General features: G+C 36.2%; 1 protein-coding gene across 1 annotated transcript in view; it reads right to left on the bottom strand.

Annotated features, from left to right (window-relative positions):
- GABRB1 (gamma-aminobutyric acid type A receptor subunit beta1) overlaps window positions 1-25222 on the bottom strand; it is a 367752-nt gene that overhangs the window by 241195 nt on the left and 101335 nt on the right. Inside the window, exon 4 of the mRNA XM_041727238.1 lies at window positions 2185-2405. Coding sequence (XP_041583172.1) covers window positions 2185-2405 — 221 coding nt within the window. The remainder of the gene's footprint in view (window positions 1-2184; window positions 2406-25222) is intronic.

The raw sequence follows: 25222 nt of genomic DNA, 5'->3' as shown, positions 1-25222 counted from the left end.
AAACCTGGTTGCCCTTTTTTTTTTAACAAAAACAACTTTTTATACATTCTTTGCTAATCATATATAATTATTAGACATGTAATTGATTATCTTACTAAGTTGGATTATGGAGTTTTTCTCAGAATATATTTTTTTAAGATTTTATTTATTTATTCATGAGAGACACACACACACAGAGAGAGAGAGGCAGAGACATAGGCAGAGGGGAAAGCAGGCTCCATACAGGAAGCCTGATGTGGGACTCGATCCTGGGTCTCCAGGATCACACCCAGGGCTGCAGGCGGCGCTAAACCACTGTGCCACCGGGTCTGCCCTTCTCCCAGAATATTTTAGAAGAATAATTTGTCCCTTTACACCTTAGTTATTTCTGACAAAAGTTTCATTGACACAAAAAATGACAACTGTTTTCCAGTGTATGCATCATCATCAAGGATCACCACTGATCTTGGATTAGATTTTGTCAGTAGTAGCTATCAACACACTCAAGGGAATTGTTGGTTTATTTTACCTTTTTTTTTTTTTTTTTTTTTGAGAGACTTTTAGGTCAGAGATTTTAATCTAGAATTGAAAGCTCTTGGGGTACTGAAAAAGTGGAGAAATTACAAATATTATTTTGCAACTGATGCTGTTTTACTATGCAAATGAAGTCCAAATCTATCAACTAAATAATCAACCATTGGGTTAAGTTCAGAAGTTTTAGTGCAAAACTAAGTGCAGAAAAAAAGTGCAGTTTTTTTCACTTGCATATTGTTTTTGGGTATTGATGAATGTACAGAAGTTGCTTGTAGCATTTTATCTCTTGTCTAGAGTTTTAGCATGGTGTTGATGATGTGTGAAGAATTTTAGGGAGCTTATGAAGACTCTAAAACAATAGGAAACTCATATATGAGTTTGTGAATATAGCTCTTGTCGCTTCTCAAAGGGATCACAAAAGGTGACAACAAAGAATAAAGAACCACCACTCTACAATATCCCACAGTAACATGCCACAATTCAGGTATTTCTTTAGTAAAATGGGAAGCTGATTTGAATTCTAGCCCTAAAATTTTTAAATCCTTAACCAAATGAGAGTTAATAATAGACCACTATAAGTGTATGATACCTTTTTTTATACTTGAATCATAAAAAGCCAAATAAAATAAAAGCCACTATGGTGTAAAACATTTTGATATAAATTAAAAGTAACCTAAGTAAATAAAGGTACATCATATTCATGAATTAGAATATTAGATAATTTTAAGATATTAATTCTCCTCAAACTGATCTACAGAGTTAATGCAATCCCAATTATAATTCCAGCAGATTTTTTTGGGTAGAAATCAGTAAGTAGGTTCTAGAAGTTACAGGAAGCACAATGTCTAGAATAACTCATCTATAGAAATCTTAAATAATAAGTACAAAGTTGGAGGATTTACACTATTTCATGATTTACTGTATAGCTATTGTAATTAAAATAGTGTGATACTGCTTATGGAGAGACAGATGGAACAATGGAATAAAATAGAGCCTAGAAGTAGACTCTCGCTTATCCAGTCAAAGGCACCAACACAATCTGGTGGGAAAAGAAAAATCTTTTCAGTAAATTATATAACTGGATGTTCATAGGGGAAAAAATTGAACCTCAAGCCTTATCTTTTATGAAACAAAAATTAATTCAATACGGATCGTATGCCTAAATACACATACTAAAAGAGGGATTTAAGGAATGAAAACACTATGAATCTTCTCAAAGTTACCACAAAATATTTCCTACTTCTTCAAAATATTGTTTCCTAATTCTCTTTCATAATTAAGTAGCTATACCCAATACTTAGAACACATTTCACTTCCATCTGCGGGGCTCTGAGATAATCAAGCAATCAGCTAAAAAAAGATTTAATTTCTACAGTAAGTTAGATATAAAATCTGGCAAACATACATTTTCCTATTACTACGTTTATTATTGGGAGTTCAGGGCAAATCATTCACTTACCTTTGATAAACGAAGTTGCCTAGAATTAGCTCAAATGATTCCAAAAGAGATTTTCTGGTCTGCAACATAATTTTGTTACATAGATGAAACTGTCTATACATTCCCCTACTTGGTTCTCTTCCTTCTGCCCATTTCCAAAAATAAAAAATAAAACATAACAATAATAATAACTACAACAGTAACAGTGAACCATGCAACACAAAGTCATTTACCGGAGTCCGTAAAGAACTGTTCCATCAGGATGAAGTCGGATCATTCGATTTTTCACTGTAACTCCATGCACAAATGATTTCTTGTCATTCAGAAAGTAGGTGTCTGGCACCCAGAGTTGGTCAGCTACCCTGTTGTCTAATGTGAGGTTTAGCGGGATTCCAGAATAAGAAAGCCTTTTGTCTTTCCAAGACTGCTGGAAATACATGGTGAGTGTATAATCCTGTGAAATAAATGAAAAAAAAAATTGATCATCATCATCGAAGACCTTTTGTTATGAAAGTGATAGTAGGTGGTATTGTGTATTCCTAGAGATCCACCGTCCTGCTGATCCTGAAGAAGTTACACCTGAATACACAGAAATTTGCACCTCTGTGTATAGGGCAGCCAGTAGGCTAGAAGAACTGGAGCAATAATTGAATGCATGCACAAGCATTCACTCCAATGTAAGGCAAATCCATTTAACTGAATTTTAAGGTTTGAAGTTAAGGTAGCGATCATGGGTGAGGCCATAAAGGAAAGTTATGCTGAGACATCCATGTTCACCCATGTTCATCCAGGTTCAAAAACCTGCCTTTGAATATTATATTTATGGTATATTTATAGTACTATTATGGTACTATTATTGTGTGCGCAATAATAGTAACTAAAAATTGGTGTGCTGAAAAGGAGAGGGTGTTTTCCAAACTGCAAATGCCTTTTGAATAAATACTGCCGTTTGCATTATAAGGTCGTCAATCACCATTATCTGGATCTTTCTAGCAAATTACAACTTGTCTATTGGTACTAAAAAGTAGTTTATAAAGCACGTTTAAATGGAGATATTTATTTGGCCTGAGAACTGAAATCTATGATGGAACTGCTCAACTATTTCTCTCTTATCTGATTCCTGCTTTGCTTTAGGAATTGGTTTGAGTTCAGAGCTGGGTTTGTGCTTGAGTTTGTTTCCTCACCTCTTGTAAGAGGTAATACTGAGGACATCCTTTTTTACTTTTTTTTCTGCCGAGATTTTCCCTGGCAGTGAGAGACAGGAAGATTCGGGCTCAATAAATAGATCAAGCTATTAGAGAGGAGCCATGATGATTATGAGAGTTTTAGTTATCTATTTTTAAAGAACCCTATTATAGAAAGTGTAATTGTCCATTAAAAAATGGTAGCAGGGGATCCCTGGGTGGCTCAGCAGTTTGGCGCCTGCCTTTGGCCCAGGGTCCCGCGTCAGGCTCCCAGCATGGAGCCTGCTTCTCCCTCCTCCTGTGTCTCTGCCTCTCTCTCTCTCTCTCTCTCTCTCTCTCTCTCTATGTCTATCATAAATAAAAAAATCTTTAAAAAAAATGGTAGCAGTAGGGACACCTGGGTTGCTAACTGGTTAAGCATCTACCTTTGGCTCAGGTCGTGATCCCGAGGTCCTGAGATGGAGTCCAACATCGGGTTCCCTGTGGGGAGCTTGCTTCTCCTCTGCCTATGTTTCTACCTCTTTCTCTGTGTCTCTCATGAAAAAATAATAATAAATAAAATAAAATAAAATAAATAAAATAAAAATAAAATAATGGTAGCAGTAAAATCACAAAGTCTTTAAGATGTGAGTCCCAGTGTAATAAAAACAGAAAGTTCATTTTTGCTTTTAAAGGATATTTGTCTGTCAGTAGTGACTGTGAATGCTTTAGCAACAGTTAAGAAAACACTGCATAACTTCTGCACAAGGTCTGTGAACTGCCTATGTTGTATATACCACTAATTGAGAAACACTGACTCACATCATGCCTTATATCTGGGCAAACCATAGTTTATTTAGAACACTTTATGGATCTATATTATATGCATTTCTGAAAAATCGCAAATATAAGACAATATTTGTTCTGGATAATGAATTCCAGGGTCCTTTAACCATTATACTCAAGAACACTTACACTGTTTACTCAGAAGCCATCGTGCAATAATTCAAAGCCATTCTTTCTCGTTCATTAGCTCTTCACTATTAATGACTCAATATCCCTTAAAGGTATAAAAGCTCCTTCCACTTTACCTTCATTTAACAAGAAGAAAATCCACAGGGTTACATACAATTCCCTTCTCAATTGCTACTATTCTTATTTGCATTCTCTTCAATTTCTTAACACCTTTTTGGAAGAAAAATGAATTGGACAGATTCTGGGACAGAGATTTCAAAGTACCTTGATTCTAAGATCTACCACATATAGAACTATGTAATCACAAGTAACTAACTTAACCCTCCGTATTGTAAATGCCTCATTTTTAAATAAAAATAATAGCACTTTCTGGCTAATTGTGAACATTACTTGGGAAAATTATGGAGAAGCCTCTTTAGAAACTGTAACATGCTAAACAAATATATTATCTTCAAAATTGTTGCTATTTAAAGATTAGTATCATACCTCCAAATTACTTTGAGTGTATATATTCATTCTCATAAGCATTTCTATTTTTAAAGAGATGTTTACGGAAAAAATTTGCAGGCAGAAGGACTCCACTGACCATGAAAATAAGCAATTGTCTGTGATAAATTGCAAGTCTTGGTGTTCAGTTCTTGTTTGTAATTCAGCCAAAGTAGGAAAATTAATAACTAGTCAAAGACATGTTAATGTAAACTTTGCCATGGTGATCAGCACAGTCAGCAATGGAACACACTGTTTCAGTACTCATGCCCAATAGTCATTAGCTTCCAGATCTTCACACATGGGACAAAGAATTTCCTCACAGTGAGACCATGGGCAAAATGCTTATTCCATCTTTTCCTCAATAAAGTTTTAATGTGTAATGGCGAAAAAACATATTCTTGTAAAGTATACAGGGTTATAAAGGCAAAATAATACTCATGATAAATGCTATGATTAAAATACGAGTTTGTGGTAAGTCAACAATGGAGAGTAGAAAGGAGAAAATAGTGTGACATGAGTAATCTCTGCATAGATCTAAGTAAGTGTGTGTGCACGAGTGCATGTATGTGCACGTTTGTAGACCTTTTCCCTTCTTTTTCTGGAAACGGTTTTGTTTCCTGTAGAGAAAGAACTATATACATGCAGTGAGATCTTTGCTCTGCACAACTCCCACTCTGTTTTCACTAAATATTGACTAAAAATCACATCACGGTTCTAAATTAAAGCAGTAATTTACCCTATTTGCAAGAAGAAGTAATTCAGTGAAGAAGTATTTCTGCTGGTATGTTTTGGAACTGGGTGATTTGGCACAAGTACCCTTCAGAACTTTTCTTCTGAATTTCTAGCGTTACTATCCTAATCTATGACCCGATTCCACGACAAATGGAAATATGGGCAGATGAGATTGATAACCTTAATGAAAACTTTTTGAAGATAATGATAATCATGGTGATAATGAGGAACATTATGGAAAGACCTAAAATACAGCCATATCTCCTTTTTTGTACTATTTGTACTTTAGTGTATGCCTAACAAGAATCTCCTTCTCAGAAAGGGGAACCCTCCTGCACTGTTGGTGGGAATGTGAACTGGTGCAGCCACTCTGGAAAACTGTGTGGAGGTTCCTCAAAGAGTTAAAAATAGACCTGCCCTACGACTCAGCAATTGCACTGCTGGGGATTTACCCTAAAGATACAGATGCAATGAAACACCGGGACACCTGCATCCCGATGTTTCTAGCAGCAATGTCCACAATAGTCAAACTGTGGAAGGAGTCTCGGTGTCCATCGAAAGATGATGGATAAAGAAGATGTGGTCTATGTATACAATGGGATATTACTCAGCCATTAGAAATGACAAATACCCACCATTTGCTTTGACGTGGATGGAACTGGAGGGTATTATGCTGAGTGAAATAAGTCAATCGGAGAAGGACAAACATTATATGATCTCATTCATTTGGGGAATATAAAAAATACTGAAAGGGAATAAAGGAGAAAAAATGAGTGGGAAATATCAGAAAGGGAGACAGAACATGAGAGACTCCTAACTCTGGGAAACGAACTAGAAAAGGGAAGTGGGCAGGGGGTGGGGGTGACTGGGTGATGGGCACGGAGGGGAGCACTTGATGGGATGAGCATTGGGTGTTATTCTACATGTTGGCAAATTGAACACCAGTAAAAAATAAATTTATTTAATAAAAAAAGAATCTCCTTCTGGGAATGCTCTGTGCTCTAGTTTTCATAGCTTTTCATATCTATTATCACATTTTGTTCTCAAAACCTTGTGAGATAGGCAAATTCTCTGTGAGAGAATTTATTATTTACATATTTGAGAAGCTACTGTATTTTAAATAAATTATTCTATCTGCATTTTAATAGAAATATTATCAGTGACATCTGACTAAAATGGTCTATGATTCGTTTTGGTGTATTACATCTTTAGATGGAAAAGAAAGGCTTAAATTGCTGTATTTTGTTCTCTCATACAACAGATTTTCTATTAATTCTTCATTAGTCCAAAGCGCAAGCACTCATGAAGGATAGAAAATTTTCAGAAAGAAATTAGAAGTAGCAATACTTTGACCAAGAACACTAAAATCATTTTGATTCCAAGTGTACTGACAATTGTTCAACTAGCTTTCTCAAGTAGGCAAGCTACTCTGAGAAGAAGAGCGACGTATTTAGAAACCATGGGCCGTAGGGGATTCTCTGACACTGAAGCAAATTAATAGGATTAACGGGTGTGAGTTGGATAATGAAATTGGTCAGGCTAATTCAGGCATGAGAGAATTTGATTCATTGAGGAAAAGCAAGAGAAAAGATACCCCATCAGTAGTGCTCAATTAAACTCCAAAAGGACAATTATTTTAAATCTAAAAATGTTAGGGGATAAGAAAATATTTATAATAAATAAAGATAATCCTTATGGAGAATAAAAGTTAAATCAGTGGTTTTAAACTCCAGGCAATTTTGCTCCCAGAGGACATTTAGCAATGTCTTAGAGATAGTTTTGGTTGTCACAGCTGGGAGTAATGGTGTGTGCTACTGGCATCTGTGGGCAGAGGCCAGGGATGCTTCCCAACATAATGCACTGGACAGCATAGCCCCACAACAAAGAATCATCTGGCCCAAAATGTCAATATTGCCAAGGTAAGAAATCTTGCCTAAGATGAAAATATCTTTCTTTTTAGTATCAATAAAATACTAGAAAATCTTTTATCATTATTTAATCATGAAAAATATGTATGTTAACATGTCCACCTGAGCTTTTAACATATTCCTCAAAACTTCTGTGCTAGGGAATTCTGGTATTTGACAGTTTGTAATTTGCTACTTTGTCATAAGAAATCATTTGATAAAAATCTATTACCTTGCACTGGAATAGGGAAAATAGGGAATAGGGAAAAAAGAGTTATGTGTTTTATTGAGGTATGCATTTTACCAGAATGAGCTCTGAGACTTTATAGTGGGTTGGAAAAGTGAGTCTTTTATGAGCTGTCTCCAACATACGTCTCAGGCTAACTTGTTAGTGAAGAGACAAAATATTGCTTTAACATCTAGTAATATTGCATTCACTCAGAAAGATCATATGAGTAATCCATTCTTTCCAAAGCATACTCAAGAAAGGGAATGTGTGTGTGCATGTGTGCAGGTATGTGTGTATTAAAGAACCAGTGTTCCTACACACGTTTGTATTTTATCTTTCATAAATTTAGATATACACTATAAAGCATTCCAATCTAAATCCTTGCTCCCTATAAAATATTCATGCCAGTTTAGTGTTCCCCAAGAACTGACTGTAGTAGAGCTGTGCATCACTGCCTACCAGGTCTACAGTCCCTTCTGTGCCCTGCTGACAGCCCCTGCTGATTGAACAAGGCCACCTTCTCTATCTCATGATCCTCCCAACTTGAGAACAGACAGAGAGTAAATACCTGATTTAAAAGCAGCTGATCCATAGGCAGGAAATAAACCTGTGCCTGGCTCAGAAAGATGAGATGAACCAACCAGAGTCCTCTCCCAGAAATTAGCTCTTGCATCAAGAATCTGAGACAGAAGCTGTGAGATTAAATGCAGAAGTCATGACCTAGAACTAGGGTGCACTGCTACTATGCAGTTGTGAGAGAGGAGAGACTATGAATAAAAAGAGAAAGTCAGCTTGTACAGAAAGAAAGAAAGCAGAGAAGGAGGCAAAAACTAACCAGAAGATGAAGAAGGGTCTGACATTATTAGAGAACGAATGACAGAGCTCAGGAAGGCTTTTGCTTCCTGTTTCTAGTTCTCATAAGGTGTGGACATTGTGGACAAGTCTGATATTTTCACCTGCTAGGAGCCCTCTTCGTGTCATCACAATAAATCCCACTTTCTTTGTGCTGAGTTATTTTCATTTTTATGTTCTTTGACAAGAAAGAGCCATAATAATGATGCTGATCACCATCCATATCAGAATCTCATTAAGAACAAATTGCACATATTAAGGAAACCCAACAAAACCTCAATCATCCGGCCCATCTTCCTGGTTTCAAAAAAGGGAGCTCTTATGAGAAACCTGAGACCCAGAGATGTTAATTGGCTGAAAAACGAAAGAGGGACATATTTGGCTTTGCTTATCAACAAGAAGAGCAAAGAGAGAAGAGGGAAATTAATTTTACTTCTATCAAGACAATTCCCTATCAAACCCAATGGTAATTATGAAGAAAAGTAACCTGGAGAGAAGTGTGTACCCTGGCAACAAGTAGTACAGCTTGTAGAATAAGGATAGGGGAAAAAAAAACCCATACAACTTGTATCTCATGCAAAGTTTAGTGGAAAATGGCCTGACAAATAAACCAATTTAAGTTGTAATTGAAATGAACCACACAACATCTGTTTCTAATGCAACCTTCTGTTTAAATGAATGTTTTTGTATCAGTGTCACTGTTAAGCACATTCTGCAGTGGAAATTCATCATTGTATCTACAGATTTGCTGTTAATTTCTAATCTTTTATCTTAACATCATCTACTATTATGTTAACTATTAATATATGTTTGTTGTGCTTACTCCTTAGCCATATTTTGTTACAATATCTTTAAAATACCTGCATTCTTATTATTTCCAAAGCCCATGTTCCCATTTATTAGTATTTTTTTTCACCGACTGTAGCCTCATGCAATGCCTCAGAGAACATAACCTTCTTTACCTCTGTCTCATCCTAAATTGCCCCATTTGGTTTATCCATCTGTGTAGTTAGATTTTTTGTCAGTCTTGTGTTCTATTCTGAACAACATTGTGGGAGAACAGAAACAGTGAGAGTTATGGGCCTGTACCAGAACAGAAGTACCTATGAAAATCACATGGGCACACTGTGATGCATGAACACATATATGACATGGATGTGACAACTGGAGAAAGCACTTGGGTTCTGATGCAATGAACTGCATGATGCTACTGCTATTTGAGACCAAGACTAAGAATTTCAGCAGTTGTAATCTAATACCTACTGTACAAGCTATAAAGCATTTATTGTCTTTAAAAATATAAAAATATTTTTCTACACAAAAAAATCCAATTTCTTAAAATGGATATGATAAAATTAATGTTTTATATAGTGACAGTTTAAATGTCTCATGTTCTAAAATCTAAATAATCAGAAACTCAAATAACTAGAGTTGTTTCCATGGTAAGCTATATTGAAATATTGGACCTAAAGTGGGGACAATTTTCCAGAAACTTCTCAGTTCTTCCATCACCTGTGTAACCAGCTCTCTGCATGAAATTCCCTCCACTTCATATACTCAGGGAACTCGGAGTAGTTCCACTTGTTTTCATTGGCAGCTGCCTACTCAAGGAGACAAGCGTACTGAGTAGGAGGATATCAGTTTAACAAGCTCTGGCATTAACCTAGGGAATAAAGAGCTAAGTTAGAGTTGACTTCATACAGCACTGAAGCGGAGGAGGAAAAGAGGAAAAAACGCGCGGAGCAGTGAAGTTGGAAGAGGGCATCAAGGATGACCCCTGAGTTTCTGACGTAAGTGAGTAGACAGGTAACAATAAGAATCAAAGATCTGGGGCTGAGGATGACTAATGTATTTGGGCCTGCTTTGTGTTGTGGGTGTCGGCGGCATTTGCACGTAGCGGTGCCAAGTAGGTAGTTAGGGGCCAGAATATAGGAAGACAGGGCTCATTGGGAAACAAAGCCATGTGAGTCACAAGTGATAGATGAAGTTGGGGGAATGAATTGGCTCGCCTTGGAGATCGTATAAGGTGAGAAGATAGAACCCTTGGGAAATTTAATTCTGTGATTAGTCACTCCTTTGAGCTCCCACAACTCTTCTCCTGCTTTGACTGTAGTTCTTGCAATTATTTCTCAGTCCTACTAGATTTTGAACTCCCCAAAGGTAAAGGATTTTTATTTTATTTTATTATTAAGTTTTAGACCCTAGCATAGTGTGCTTGGATAGCAAGTGCTCAACTATGTTAGCCGAATGTGAATTAAGTAGTGCTGTGTGTTTGTAGCACTGAATTTAAGCACCACGTATGTTATTGCAAATTAATCTTATCATATTCCAATTTTCTGAAAAACTTACCATCCTTAGAGAATATACATGGGGACTTTCAGTTAACTAAAATAATTATTAATCCAGTTTTTTTCTCTAATCAAGATTAATGGGATTATAATTCCCACTAACATAGATAACTGACAAATTTCTGGGATATGAGAAAAGCATATGGAGTTTAAAACGAATTTTCCCTTTAAGAATGAATTAACAGTGGCTCTCTACAAAATTCTAAAGACATTTTGAAATATATCAAGTGAAATTTCATTGATAGTTTTGGTAATAACTTGCCATTTTGGAAGTATAAGGCCATTTATGCCAAAGCTTTAAAAACGGGCTGTATTCAGTGCAACTTTTGATCTCATTTACAAATTATTCAATATTCAAAGTTATCAGTAAAATATTAGATTGGTAATTAATTCATCAAGAGAATAATTCATAAACACTACTGATGTTTAAAACCACATAATTATAAACATATGACACACTAGGTTTTTTCAAAGTTCCTTAGTTCCAGAGATTCCTAGAAAATTAGTGTTTCTATGTTCTCTAATATCTAACTAAGAGCAGAAATAAAATCATATGCATGGAGGATCTAGTGGGACATTCAGAACGTGGTAGTTTTGGTTGACCATGCTGAGTTGAACTATGAATATATGACCAGAATGGTAACCATTATAGGGTATGCACGGCAATTCCAGAAAACTAAGCTATGGAGTGATCTAAGTTGGGAAAAAAATTATAAGAATCAGAAAACCAAGATTCTACCAAAACAGACACTACTTAGAAGAGATGGAAAAAACTTGGGATCATTTTCTAGCCTAGAAAGGCAGTCTTGTCTTGTGAATTGTGATCTTGTAATGTGAACAGAGCCTAAAAGGAAGCAGTCAACAGTTGGAAACTCTCAGGAACTTTATTTTAAGGTTTTCTAACAGGAAGAAGGATTTCCATCAAATTATTATCCTAAAGAGACCATGCATAATAGTCTCTTGGGGAGTCCCCAGGAAACTCTCAAAAGAGAATGAGTAGCCAAATTATAGTGTCTGAATATCAATTTTATCACGTTTGCTCTCTTACTCCACTCTCTTCTGTACCAACGTGCTTTGTTTAGTTTTAATTTTACATTCAGAGACAATCACTATTAACATTTTGTGGCTACTTTTTCTATCTGCTTTTAAAAAAATAAGATCATTCTATATATACTACCTTTTTATCATTACCTTTTAAAATTATTACCTTTTCTCCACACCTATTTATTTATCCATTTTCCATCTATTTGTTTATTGTTTATCAAGACCTTGCTCTTACTTTGTTTCACTTACCAATTGGTAAGTTGATGGGCAGCCTTTATATATTTGCTCATAGTCACACAATTATCTAAGAACATATATACATATAAATAGAAATGTTATCATTTTTTTAAAAAAGGCATTATATTATTCACTTCTATGAATTTCTATTTTAAAGATTTGATTGATTGATTTGAGAAAGAGAGATAGTGAGAAAGAGCATGAGCAGAGAGGAAAGAGAGAAGTAGGCTCTGCGAGCAGGCTCTATCCATGGCCCCAAGATCATGACCTGAGCTGAAGACAAACGCTTACCTAACTGAGCCATCCAGGTGCCCTGGATTTCTCTTTTCTTTTTTTTTTTTTTTTTTAATTTTTTTTGGATTTCTCTTTTCTTAATGACGGCACAGAAATTCCTCTAAATCAACGGGTAGAGATATAAATCATTCCATTTAGTGCATATACAGTGTACTATAATATAGAAATTAATCATTAATCTATCAATGGTTGAGGTTATTTCAGAGGTTTTTTTATTTTTATAACTAAAAATAATACTGCAATCAATGTTCCTTTTTGATAGCTAGATCACAAGCTCTAGTGTTTCAGACTCGTGCCTTGTATGATGCTATGCTCGGGAGTTTAATATGACAACTTGCTAAAGTAAATAAAAATAAAACTATGGGCTGCTCCTTTAGTACTATAATTATCTAAGTTTGAACTAAATTCAAATTTATAAAAAGCATTAACTACATAAGGCCTTAAAGTCAAGTTTATAGGACCAAAAAAGCTACATCAATATCCATAATGGCTATTTCCAGTGGCTCAAACTCATTGAGCATCTGTTGAAACTTCTGTTGGTCTTTGACTGGATCTGGCTAAAAAGTGGCTTGGCAGGCACTGCTGCAGAGAAGGACCTTGGCAATGTTATACCATTTAATGAGAAAAACAAAATGAAACCTCTAAACTCTAGGAATTTCTTTGGCAGTATAGAAAAAATAGTTTGTGAATTCTAAAGCTAATAATTCTGATAAACTTAATATTCCTCTGATATAGTCTCACAGTTGTCAGTCATGCATATCTAAACAGACTTGCATGAAGGATATAGATTGTACCCAACTAGGAATAAGACCTCCATGCTAACAAACTGATCCATCAACTAAGTCTTTGGCAAAAATAGAACTAGGACAGTTGGAATCTAGTTAAGGATTTATTTCTCACTAGTCCTATGATCTTAGAGCAAATATGAAATTCAATCTCCTTATCTGTGTGATGGGAAGAACAACTACCAACAAGTCTGTTGGAATAACAAATTAAAATAATGTATGTAATAGTCCTAAAAAACTATAATTGAATAAATAAGGAAAACCAAGTCGCTTAAAGCATGTCACAGGACAATGCAATGCCTAGTATATATTTTCATTCTCTTTAGCTAAATTATCCACTTTCTCCCTCTCAAGTTAATAATATGAATTGCCTATTACTGCATGTTTAACTGCATGACCAGTACTTTAGCAGGTGCTTTCTATATGTTATATTGTTTATACCTCACATCTTTATGAAGTTGGAATTAAAATTCCCTTTTTATAGATGAGACTCTCAGTTGAAGAGGTGCCCAAAGTGACTCTGCTCAAAAACATCAGAGTTGTGACTTGAACCCACATCTGTTTAAGTTCCTAGATCTTTCCACTATATAACCAGCAATGGCTTAAGTATGTATCATAAGCACAAAAGGTTTTTTCTCCTAGGACATAGCTTTTATCTCTTGCCTAAGGCTGACATCTGACTTGCTTTTTTATGGATGCGAATTAATCATTAACAATCAGTTCTAATGTAGACTTTTCAGTCTTCTCTGATGTTTTATCCATGAACTCGCCGTCATCAGCTGTTGCTGGTAATGAATACCACTGCTATGCACTTATCTGTGTGCAGTTGACATCCCCATGGAATGCTAAATAAAATCAATTGTTCATCACTGCCCTGGATGATTCTTTAGATGCTAGCTGAGAGAAAGACAATATTTTTGTTCTATAGTAATCCTCAAGGAGTATAGGAAGTAGAATAATTTTCTTTTGGTAGGATGGTTTTCACATTCAAAAGCCTGCCAAAGTATTTTTACTACGTCCAAGTAAAAGCCACCTTAACCATTAGCTATGGTAACGGCTATATTTTCCTTGCTGGCAATTATTTCTAAGTAACAGTAAGATGAAAGACAAACATGGCAAGTGCATAGAGGTTAAGAATCTCGTAATTTAGATTGTGCATGCATGATAACACTCTAGAAGAAGAGAGGGAACATACTTTTGTTGAGGGTAGGGGCTACAGTGCTTTATTTCTATGCCTCTATCACCAAGATGATGTAATGCTGAATGAAAAAACTATCTATGGCCCCCAACAGAATCATGCCCACCCAGACTTAAATCTGGGCCTCCATTTCCACTCCCATTCTCAGTGAGAGATGATTCTCAACAATCGTACACCCTGTTGATCAAATCAGAAACTAGAAATCTTTCTTGACTCTTTTCTCTATCTCACCCCTTACTAAGTAAGTCAATAAAACCTGGCATTTCTATTTCATAAAAATATCTTTGTTTAGTTGCTATGATCTAATTTGGCTTTATCATTTCTCACCTGATTAACTGCAAGAAGCTACTAACTACTAGTCCTCTGCTTTTTGTCTTGTTCTTCCCTAATGCATTTGATACGTGGCAAGTTAACTGGTATTTCAATTTTTTTGACTTGCAATTATGATTATGTTGCTCCCAAAGTTAAACTTCAATGGCCCCTTAATGTTATGAAGATAAAAAATACAAATTACCTAAGGGCAAACAATGTGCTTTCTTTGCTCCTATCTCTCTAGTTGCACTTCTTTCTAGATTCCTTTCCACTCCATCATCCAGCCATGCTGGTCTTCTCTCAGTGCCTCAAACACACAGTATTTTGTCTTGCTGTGAAGTCCGCTTGGCCTAGAACACTCATTCTTCTTCTCTTGCCCCTGGTCACCTCCTGCTGATACAGCCCTCAGACTGGCAGATAAATTGCATCTTTTTATCTCTAGTCAGAAGCCAGAAAGTCTGGGTTCAGTCTCTTCTATTGCTTTCAGGACTGCCTCTTCATAGCCTGCATTTCTCTGCAAGGAAAACTGGCTGGGTGCTCTTCTATTTCTCCACTAGACTGTGAGCTCCGTGAGGACATCTACCTCGTTACTCTCTGTGCTGAGGGCAGAGTCTGCAGTCTAGGAGGTGTCCAACAACTTTTTGTTGAATGAATCAATAAGTGGCTTAGAGGAGGGGTAAATCCAGAGGCAGATGGCCCTGTTAAAATTGTAGCAGAGGTGAAACATATTAGGCATCTGAATGGGGGCAGAGTCAGAGTAGCATAAGGACTGGAGCAGAGACAAAATATTGAAAGAAATAGAATGGACTTAAAAATTGGCTGCTATGAATATGAGAAATTAAAAAAATAAGGCAAGTACTAGAGGAGTACCAGAATTTAGGGAAAAGTTGATGTATTTGTGCTGGATATTAACTCAAAGAGCTTGAAGTGGAGGTAAGAGTATTGTAGCTGATAATAAGGCAGCAGACAGATATCAGGGGCATAGACTAATGAGTCCCCATTAACTCTATGGTTATAGGATTAAATGAGATTATCAATGTGAATTTATAGAAAGAGGCAGGACGAGGGCATAGGACAGAAGCTTGGTGCAAAGCAGTCTTTTTTTTTCCATTGGCTGACAGATGCTCTTCCAGTGTGTGAAAGCAGAGCAATTGATCATTCACTCAAGAGAAGAGATGGGTATTAGTGACTATGAATAGTCTAAATATCAAAATCTGTAGATAAACTCCCAAACCCATTTAACAAAATTCCAATATTTAGCTGGGAAAACTGTTTTCTTATGTAAAGTAGAAGATGCCAAGGACAAGTAAGATTCACTTTTTAAACTATATTAGTTTGTTTAATTCTAGTGTGCTTTATTCACCTCCTAAGGGAGATATATGTTTCCAAGCTAGGCATCAGCAGCAAAAATGGCCCAGAAAAAGAATTGCCTTGAATAATTTACCACCCAGCCAATCAAATTTCTAATTATATTGTGGAGTCACACTCCAACACATTCCTTTTAAGCATAGTTAAGAGGTATTAATTTAGTCATATTTTAAGCTCTACATTGTCATAAAATTTTTCTAGATATGTTACCTTTTAAAAAAATTCCCATCGGAACTGGTTTGCTAATGAGAATGAACCTAAGGATCTGGAGAATGGGTTTTAGAACTATGGATGATCTTTGGCAAATCAAATTCCCAGACAGTGATCAATTGCATCTAGTAAAATGAGGAGGTTGCCTAGATCAATGATTCTCACACTCAGTGTATGTAATTAGTATTAGGACTACTTGGACTACTGAATGTGATTCTAAGGAGCACTATCCCGAAATTTAAATTTTGGGGTGGATGTTTTCCAAGGACGTTACTATGCTATTAATTCTCAGATGATAATTTGAGACATGGTGACCTGGGTATTCCCAAAGTGTTCCTCAAAATTGTCAATGATCCACGTGTATGCTTTCATTAATCTTATAAAACCTGTCCCTGTCTCCATTTAAAATGTCATTCCCTATTCTATCAATTTCTTTTTGTGTTCTCCTTCCACTGAAGCAAAAGGAATATAAGCCTGGAAACTTCCCTTAGTGTTGCTCTACGAGAAACACATTTTTTTTCCAATAACAAAAGAGGAAAAGAGAGAGAAAAAGAGTAAAAGAGAGAAGATTCTATTATCTTTACTTTCATATACTGTGTATTTTCCAGTCCTTCCAACTCACTATTTCTAGCTTAACACATTTGTTTTTAAAACATGTACTGGAAATTGAACCCCTTGCTCAGATGTGAGTGGAAATAAAGGATCAGCAAGTGTAATATCTGCAAGCACAATGCAGATTTTATTTTTGAAGAGCAGCTTGAGTTCTTTCCAGTTCTTCATACCTCATCTGAAGATTTCCCCATCCTGAATATGGTACAGACTGAAGGGCAAGAGAGGTCTTATATAAAAATGTCACAGAGAGCCTTAGGAAGAAAAAAGAAAACAATTATGCTGATGTATTTTTTCATCTGCATGGAGCAATGTGTATTTTGGTACAGTGTTAAAAATCCTCAAGCGATTTCTCTCATGTCACAAGTTTTAGGAGTTATCTATGAATGAGTCAGCCTGAGAGTTGCCATGGTAACAATTCTCATCCCTTTGGAGTCCATCCTCTTCTAATGTTGCCACAGAAATATCTTAGTTTCTGGAGGATCTGAAGTTCCTACTACATTTAAATATTCATTATGTTATATACGCATTCCCTGATTTTGCAAGATTACCTGACTAGAAATCATTTTTAGAGTGCTATAAATAGACCTGCTACATCATGCTTTCTTCCACAAGATGAGAGACAAGTCCATAAAAATCCTTCCTGTGCTCACAGCACAATCCATCTCTCTCTCTGCCCCCTTTCATGGGTATAAATGTGTGTATATATGTGTGTAATCGGTGTCCTTCATATTTGAAATAAAGAGGCCACTCCGGACAGCAAGCATAAGCCCTCATTTTCAGGAGAGTGGCTGAAAATATTTGCAAGCTTGCCATACTGCAACTGCGAATGAATGTAAATGATGCTATTGTTTAGAGTGTTGTCACTGTGGGCGACATTGGTGGGGTTTTCTGATTTATATTTCAGGAACAATCTATTTAACAGAATAAAATTGCTTATAGTTGTCATACCTTCAAACAGAGAAGTCCAGTTTTTTTTTTTTTTTTTGACAAGCAAGATTCTCAATAATCTCTCTCAATGTACTTTTCCAATACCTTTTCCTTCTTGACTACCTGCCTACTCAGGCATACCCTGCTGCAGACACAAAGTGCTACTCATTATTTCCTGAACATTCTTGTATTTTCCCATACTTCAGTCTTCAAGTATTTTTTCTGCTCTTGAAATAAAAATCCTATTTACCTACAAGGTCACCGATTTTCCTAACCCCCACTCCACACCAAATTAATCATCTCTGATTACTCTGTCCTTTGTTACTTTCTTACTGTCTGTACTACAGCACTTACACATTCCACTTAGTGTGGTCATGAGGTAGCTATTCATCTGCCAGGTCTCCTCACTCTGTGCTTCTGAGGTCATGGCCCATGTCTTATTCATCTCTGTGTGTCCACAATATTTAGCACACAGACACCAGTAGATGTTCACCAGACTCAAATATGTTGACATGAACTGAATAAAACATTCTTACCATGGCTCAGGAAAACATCCAACCGAAGACCTTTGGATCCTTGTTGTTGATGGTGTGATACAGTGCTCATATTACACATAGGCTAGTCATCTTTGTAATATGGTGTTTATGAGTGACCCAGTTCTGAAGTAACCATGAGGTAAGATCATTTGGAATTATTCAGGTAGGCCCTAAAGCCAATGACATGAGTCCTTGTAAGACATATACAGAGGAGAGATATAAGGAAGGAGAGAAGAAGGTGATGTAAAAAGCTTAAAACCAAGACTGGAGTTATGTAGCACAAGTCAAGGAAAGCCTAGAGCCATAAGAAGCTGGAAGAGACAAAGAAAGATTTTCCCCTAGGGCTTTCTGAGGGAGCACAGCCTTGCTGATACCTTGATTTTAAACTTCTGGCTTCCACAACTGAGAGGGAAAAAATCGTGTTGTTTTAAGCCACCTGGTTTTGTGGTAATTTATTATTGCATGTGTAGGAAGCAAACATACCTCCTAAAGTTGTTCTTTTGAATTTGGTATATCTTTTGGATTTTTGCTTACATAGTCACTCAGTCAGCCTTTTAAGTAATATTTTAGTACTTAGGATTTTAAGTCTTATATGGAATATCAAATTTATCATGTCCCTGCCTTCAGTGTGGTCAGGGAGAAGAGATAAAAACATATAGGACAATTAGAGAGCAATATTTATTCATATACTCAGAGATATTTATTCTGTTCAAATTATGCAGCAAAGATAGTTTTAGGTGCTGAGGATGCAACCAACCTGCATGTACGCAGTATATTTAGAATCTGGTGACCAAAAGATAATGTTAGTATTTTTTTTAATATGCAAGAATGAACACTCAGACACAGGGTCAACTGGACCCAGCAGTGAAGTAGATGAATATTTATGGGGTCTGACAGACAAACACTTCCAAAGTGTTTGCCCCATCCATATGCCATGAAGTATTCGCATTATCTCTGGAATTCCAGGGGAAACCGTACTAAGAAATGAACATGTCAGTCTTCTTGTCCCCAGTGGTTTACCCAAACCTTTACCTAAAGTGTTTATGTGTATGTATGTATTCCTCTGGTTGAGATAGAGCATCAGTAGAAACCCTTTACATTTCAGAACAGAATACTCTAAAAGACAAGGAAAATAATAAAGGCCAGGAAAATGAGACCTATCATGGAAGATATGTTTTATACAATTTGCAATGTGCCTTCACATTGCAAATGCTGGAAAGGCATTGCTCACTTAACTGACAAGGTGAGAGAGAGAAAATGTGGAATCCTTATTTTTGGTGACACCCTCCTGGCTTCCTGCCAGCCACTAGGTGGAGGGTGGAGGGGGAACATTTTAGTTTGCTGTTCTTTTTCCATAACATAGAAGATACCAAGGTACTGCTGCTGAAAGTATTGGGACAAACTTTCTGAATGCAGTTTGCAGCATATTTTTAGTTCATAACGAAAAATGTATCTGAAATTTTGGCTTCCAGCTAAAAGGTCAAAGAAATCATGCTTTCCATGAAGACAATGTAGATATGAAGCAGAGATTATTTTAATTGAAGAAAACTGAAAGGAACATACACATCTATCCTATAATATATGAACAAACGCTAAGAGAGACTGAAAATCACTGAGTCGGGTGGTAGTTATTTACCTTTCACATCCCAGGTACCATCTTGGTTTCGAGTTTACTTGGGTATTATCCCAAGTAAACTTTGACTTTGTTTTCTCCTCCTTTACCTGTGTCCTTCCCCATTTAATCAATTATTTTCTTCATTTATAACTTCTATCAAGACTTCAACTGTAACCCCTCTTTCCTACTTACTGCCATGATCAGTAGTGCAGGCTACAATCTCTTTTCTTCTGAACAACTGTACAGTTCTAACTGGTTTCACTGTCTTCAATTCACCTACCCCTCCAAGTCTACTTTCACATTATCATCAGAATAATTATGTTCTAAAATGAGAATATGATTATGTCCTTACTTTTCCCAAATGGCTCCCACTGCTTTCAGAATTAAATTTAAACTTCCTGACATTATTTCTCAGACTACTTATGATCTCTTTCTATGCCCAATGCCATCTCTCATTTTTCTCTCCATCTTGAGCTCTACTCTCTAGTCATAGAATCTTATGTCATTTATAGAACAGACCATGCTCTTTTTACGTGTCCTCTTTGCACATTCATACAATAACATTCAGAATATGCCTTTCAGCATTTCTACTTACCTTCCCTCATCCCAAACCTGATTATACTTGCCTGTGCCTCATCTCCATTTTCTATTATCTAGTCCTAGTTTGATATATCATTTTAGATGTCCCTTCATTAGGGGATAATTTCTTCACCTCATAAGCCTAGACACACTCTTATAGTATCCTGTGCTTACCATCTTATTGAAACAACCTGTTTCCTTAGTGTCATCCCTTTGTAGCATAGGCTCCCCTAGGGATGAAATTATATTGTATTCATCTATTTTTTCTAGCATCTGACTGTGCTTAGCTCATACTTACTGTCCTCAAGAATTATCTTCTGAAAAAAAAGAATTATCTTCTGAATTAATTGATATATGAGTCACAAAACAGTCATTTCAAGGGGAGTATGGTTATAGAGTCTGCCTCCGTGTTATCTGAGTAATTGGTTTAGGACTATCTTTCAAAGGTTAGTCACTTACTAACACATGGTCTCAGGATGATGTTTGGTGGGATCAGTGTTTATATTTACTTGAATTTACCTTGAAGTTAATGAGGGGCATACAAACCCTAGAGAAAAAAGAAACAAGTATCCAACTTAATAGGCTCTTTAGTCCTAGTTTAAAAGCTATTAATAAGGATACCAAGTGTTTCTTAGAAATTATTACCAACACACATATATGTGTGTGTATGTATAATTTTTGTTTATTATAGATGTATATAGCATATAGACACATATAATGTATACATAACACATATACACATAATATACAAGATTGTATACATCTGGAAATCAGCTGTCTGTACTAGTAGAGTAATATCAATTTGTTTACAACTATAGTTCATTCAAATTATTGGCACCCATACTGTACTCATTTTTTTTAATTTTTATTTATTTATGATAGTCACAGAGAGATAGAGAGAGAGGCAGAGACACAGGCAGAGGGAGAAGCAGGCTCCATGCACCGGGAGCCCGACGTGGGATTCGATCCCGGGTCTCCAGGATCGCGCCCTGGGCCAAAGGCAGGCGCCAAACCGCTGCGCCACCCAGGGATCCCCTGTACTCATTTTTAAGTGTTTTCTATCTACTAGTCTTGGTCATCTTAGGACCATTGGTAGTAAAATCTGATTTTTCAAATATCCTTCTTACAAACACTCTGAGGGATTGAAGATAAAACAACACTGAAGGAATATTTAAGCTCTTGGCAAAGAAGGCTGTGATTTGGGAGTTGTTAAATAGTTTGAATATCACAGGTGCTTCTATATTCATTATACAAATATTCTCTCTTTTTTTGGATAAACTAGCTTAAGTTGATACTATTTTTTTAGAACCAAAGATCTCTTAAAAGGGAACCTTCTTACACTGTTGGTGGCAATGCAAACTGGTGCAGCCATTCTGGAAAACAGTATGAAGGTTCCTCAAAAAGAAAAACAGAACTACTCCATGGCCCAGTAATTGCACTACTAGGTATTTACCCAAAGGATACAAAAATACTGATTTGAAGGGACACATTCACCCCATTGTTTACAGCAGCCTTATCGACATAGCCAAATTATAGAAAAAGCCCAATGTCCATCGACTGATGAATGGATAAAGAAGATATGAAAGGTTTATTTATTTATTAAAAAATAAAGATTATATACCTATAGTGGAATATTACTCATCCATAAAAAAGAATGAAACCTTGCCATTTGCAATGACATGGATGGAGCTAGAGAGTATTATGCTCAGTGAAATAAGTCAGTCAGAGAAAGACAAATATATTTGATTTCACTCATAAGTGGAATTTAAAACAAATTAAAGCAAAAGGGGGGCAAACTGAGAAATAGACTCTATTATAGACAACAACCTGAGGGTTACTGGAGAGGAAATGGGCAGGGCGTTGGGTGAAATAGGTGATGGGGACTAAGGAGGGCACTTGTGATGAGCAGTAGGTGTTGTACGTAAATAATGAATTACTAAGTCCTACACCTGAAACTAATATTACTCTGTATGTTAACTAGGATTTAAATAAAAACTTGGAAAGAAAAAAAGAACCAAAGATCTCTTAATCATGAAGGACAGATCAAACAAATAATGGGGAAAGGTATCCATAACTCAAGGTAGAGGAAGGAGAGGGGATTATTTTGGTGGAAGTTTTAAGAAAAGGAAATAATAGGAAATGAGGAATGTCAAAACTAAGTAATTCATTGTTTCTGTGATCTGATTACTCATTTTCTTTTGCATGTCACAGCCAATGTGCTATTATACTTCATACCTGACAAATGCAATCACTGCTAAGACAATTCTGTCCTTTTCTTCAAGGAACCACCCCCCCCCCCCCAAAAAAAAAAGGTAAGAGCCCTTTTGGGATTTCCTAGATTTCCCTGGCACCTAACTTGCTGTATAGTCATTCCCATACATTTCTCTAGCTATAAAAGTTACATTTGTACCAAGTAAAGCCACCAGAGAATTATATATTTTGATCTGAAATTTTTGGCTCCAATAACATTAGTCTTTCTCAATTACATTTCTTTATTATGCTCTCAGACCTGATATAATAGAAAAAGAAATTCAGACAAATTTTTATATGATAAAATTATAATATATTTTGTATATATACAATATATATTTGACATATAGATTTTATGTCACAGAATTTACACTTCTTCCTAAGACTTATTTTACTTTTCTTATGTATCCTGGGAACCCTGTAAGAGGGCACATTTTCTTATTTGACTTAGCTGCCGGAAAAATAGAACTGCTGTCTTCTATAACTCCCTAGTGTCATGAAACCTATATTTCCATGTAATAGTTTTATCTCTCTTGTTCTACCTTTATTTTCTCATAGAGCAGATTTACTACTTACTCTTTTTAATTGTATATATTTTTGTTGATTTTTCTCATATCTTTTGTGAAATGCAGTAGAGCCGCCTTATTCAAAGTACAGTCTGTGGACTTAAAACATCAGCATTACCTGGGAGCTGACTGGGAATCTCAGGCCCTGCCTCAGTTCTACTGAATGTGCATTTCAACAAGACTTAGGTGACTCATATTCACATTAAGGTTAGAGAAAACTGCAGTAGAATATTAAAAATAAGCTAACACAAATTTATCTACGTTAGTGGTTAAAATTATGTACTAGTTTCAATTCTGGCAATGTCAAATTATGAACTCAAGCCAATTGGGGTTTAGTGTTGATTAAAAATGAAAACTCCTAGACCTTTCACCTTCAAACTTGATCCAACAGGGCTAGAGGGAGATGTTGGAGTCTATATTTTGTCAAGTTCCCCTGGTGATTAGGGTGCAAATAACAGGCTTAAGCCCTAGAGATTGCCCTAGAGATTTGTTTTCTCAAGGATATGATTTCAAAATACGTCAACCACTATAAACCTTCCTCAGTTGTTCTAAGGTAGATAAATAATGTAAATTTATATGTTGGTGGTGAGTTAAAAGCTAAATGACTGAACTGATAGGGACCCTACAAGCAATAGAAAATACTTCTAGAAGCCTTCATTACATGTCTGCTTTGCTGAGGTCTGAAGAATATTAGAAATGGTGTGTTTATTTCATATTGAAAACTATTTTGGAAGCATTGCTCTTCTCAAAGCCTGTCCTTTCCCAATTATGTGCTTCTAGGCCTGCATGAAGGATTCCAAGTCTGTGGGGAGAATGATAGAAAGATCCACAATCCTGATCAATTAAAAAAACTTAAACTGTCTTTGTAGAGAAATCAGATACACAAGGGAATACAGGAAAAGAAATAGTTGGAACGTGTAAGAAGTGAAGTGGAAGAATGTTGGTCTTTGAATTACTATAGTTATACTTTTACCCCAAATGTTTGGAAGCCATTAATTTAAGTCATTCATGGTGAATTAGTCAGACTTCTAATTTCAATGGCAGAAATCCAGTTCAAACTCATTTAAATTGAAATAAGGGAAGAATTCACCTCTTCTCATAGCTGAGAGGGCCAAAAGGAGCCTCTTTAAATTTAGGGCTCAGCTAGATGCAAGGATTAAATGGCATCAGACCTCTGCCTTACACCATCTCTCAGCTTTGCTCTACCTGCTTGTCTTCTCAAATGATATAGTTTTATATCCCTGGAAGATGACTTCTGGCAGCGCAAAGAATATGAAGTCCTTATAGCTTGTGATTCCCAAAGAAGGAGAGAGTATTTTTCTTTATAACTCTAATAATAATCCCCTAGAAGAATCTCACTGGTCCAACTTTGGTTATATGCTTATGTCGCAATCACTCTGATCAGGTTGAGAAAGAACTTTGGTCAGGCTTGGAAAATGCTCGACCTTAGCAGTCCTATCAGAACCATATGTACTCATTCATGTATCTGCTGGCCATCTGTAGGTCTTCTTTGGAGAAATGTCTGTTCATGTCTTCTGCCCATTTGAGTGGATTTTTTGGTCATTTGGGTGCTGAGTTTGGTAAGTTCTTTACAGATCTTGGATCGAGCCCTTTATCTGATATGTCATTTGCAAATATCTTCTCCCATTCCATAGGTTGCCTTATAGTTTTGTTGATTGTTTCCTTTACTGTGCAGAAGCTTTTTATCTTGACGAAGTCCCAATAGTTCATTTTTGCTTTTGTATCCCTTGCCTTTAGAGACAGGTCTTGCAAGAAGCTGCTGCAGCTGAGGTAAAAAATGTTGCTGCTTGTGTTTTCCTCTAGGATTTTGATGGATTACTGTCTCATATTTAGGTCTTTCATCCATTTAGGGTTTATCTTTGTGTGTGGTGTAAGTAAATGGTCCAGTTTCATTCTGCATGTGGCTGTCCAGTTTTCCCAAAACCATTTATTGAAGAGACTGTCTTTTTCCATTGGATATTCTTTACTGCTTTGTCAAAGATTCACTGACGATAGACTTGAGGGTCCATTTCTGGGTTCTCT

This window comes from Vulpes lagopus, chromosome 12 (assembly GCF_018345385.1).
Source record: "Vulpes lagopus strain Blue_001 chromosome 12, ASM1834538v1, whole genome shotgun sequence".
NCBI lineage: Eukaryota > Metazoa > Chordata > Mammalia > Carnivora > Canidae > Vulpes > Vulpes lagopus.
Note: the sequence above shows the minus strand (reverse complement) of the source record. Positions and strands in the feature narration are given on the sequence as shown.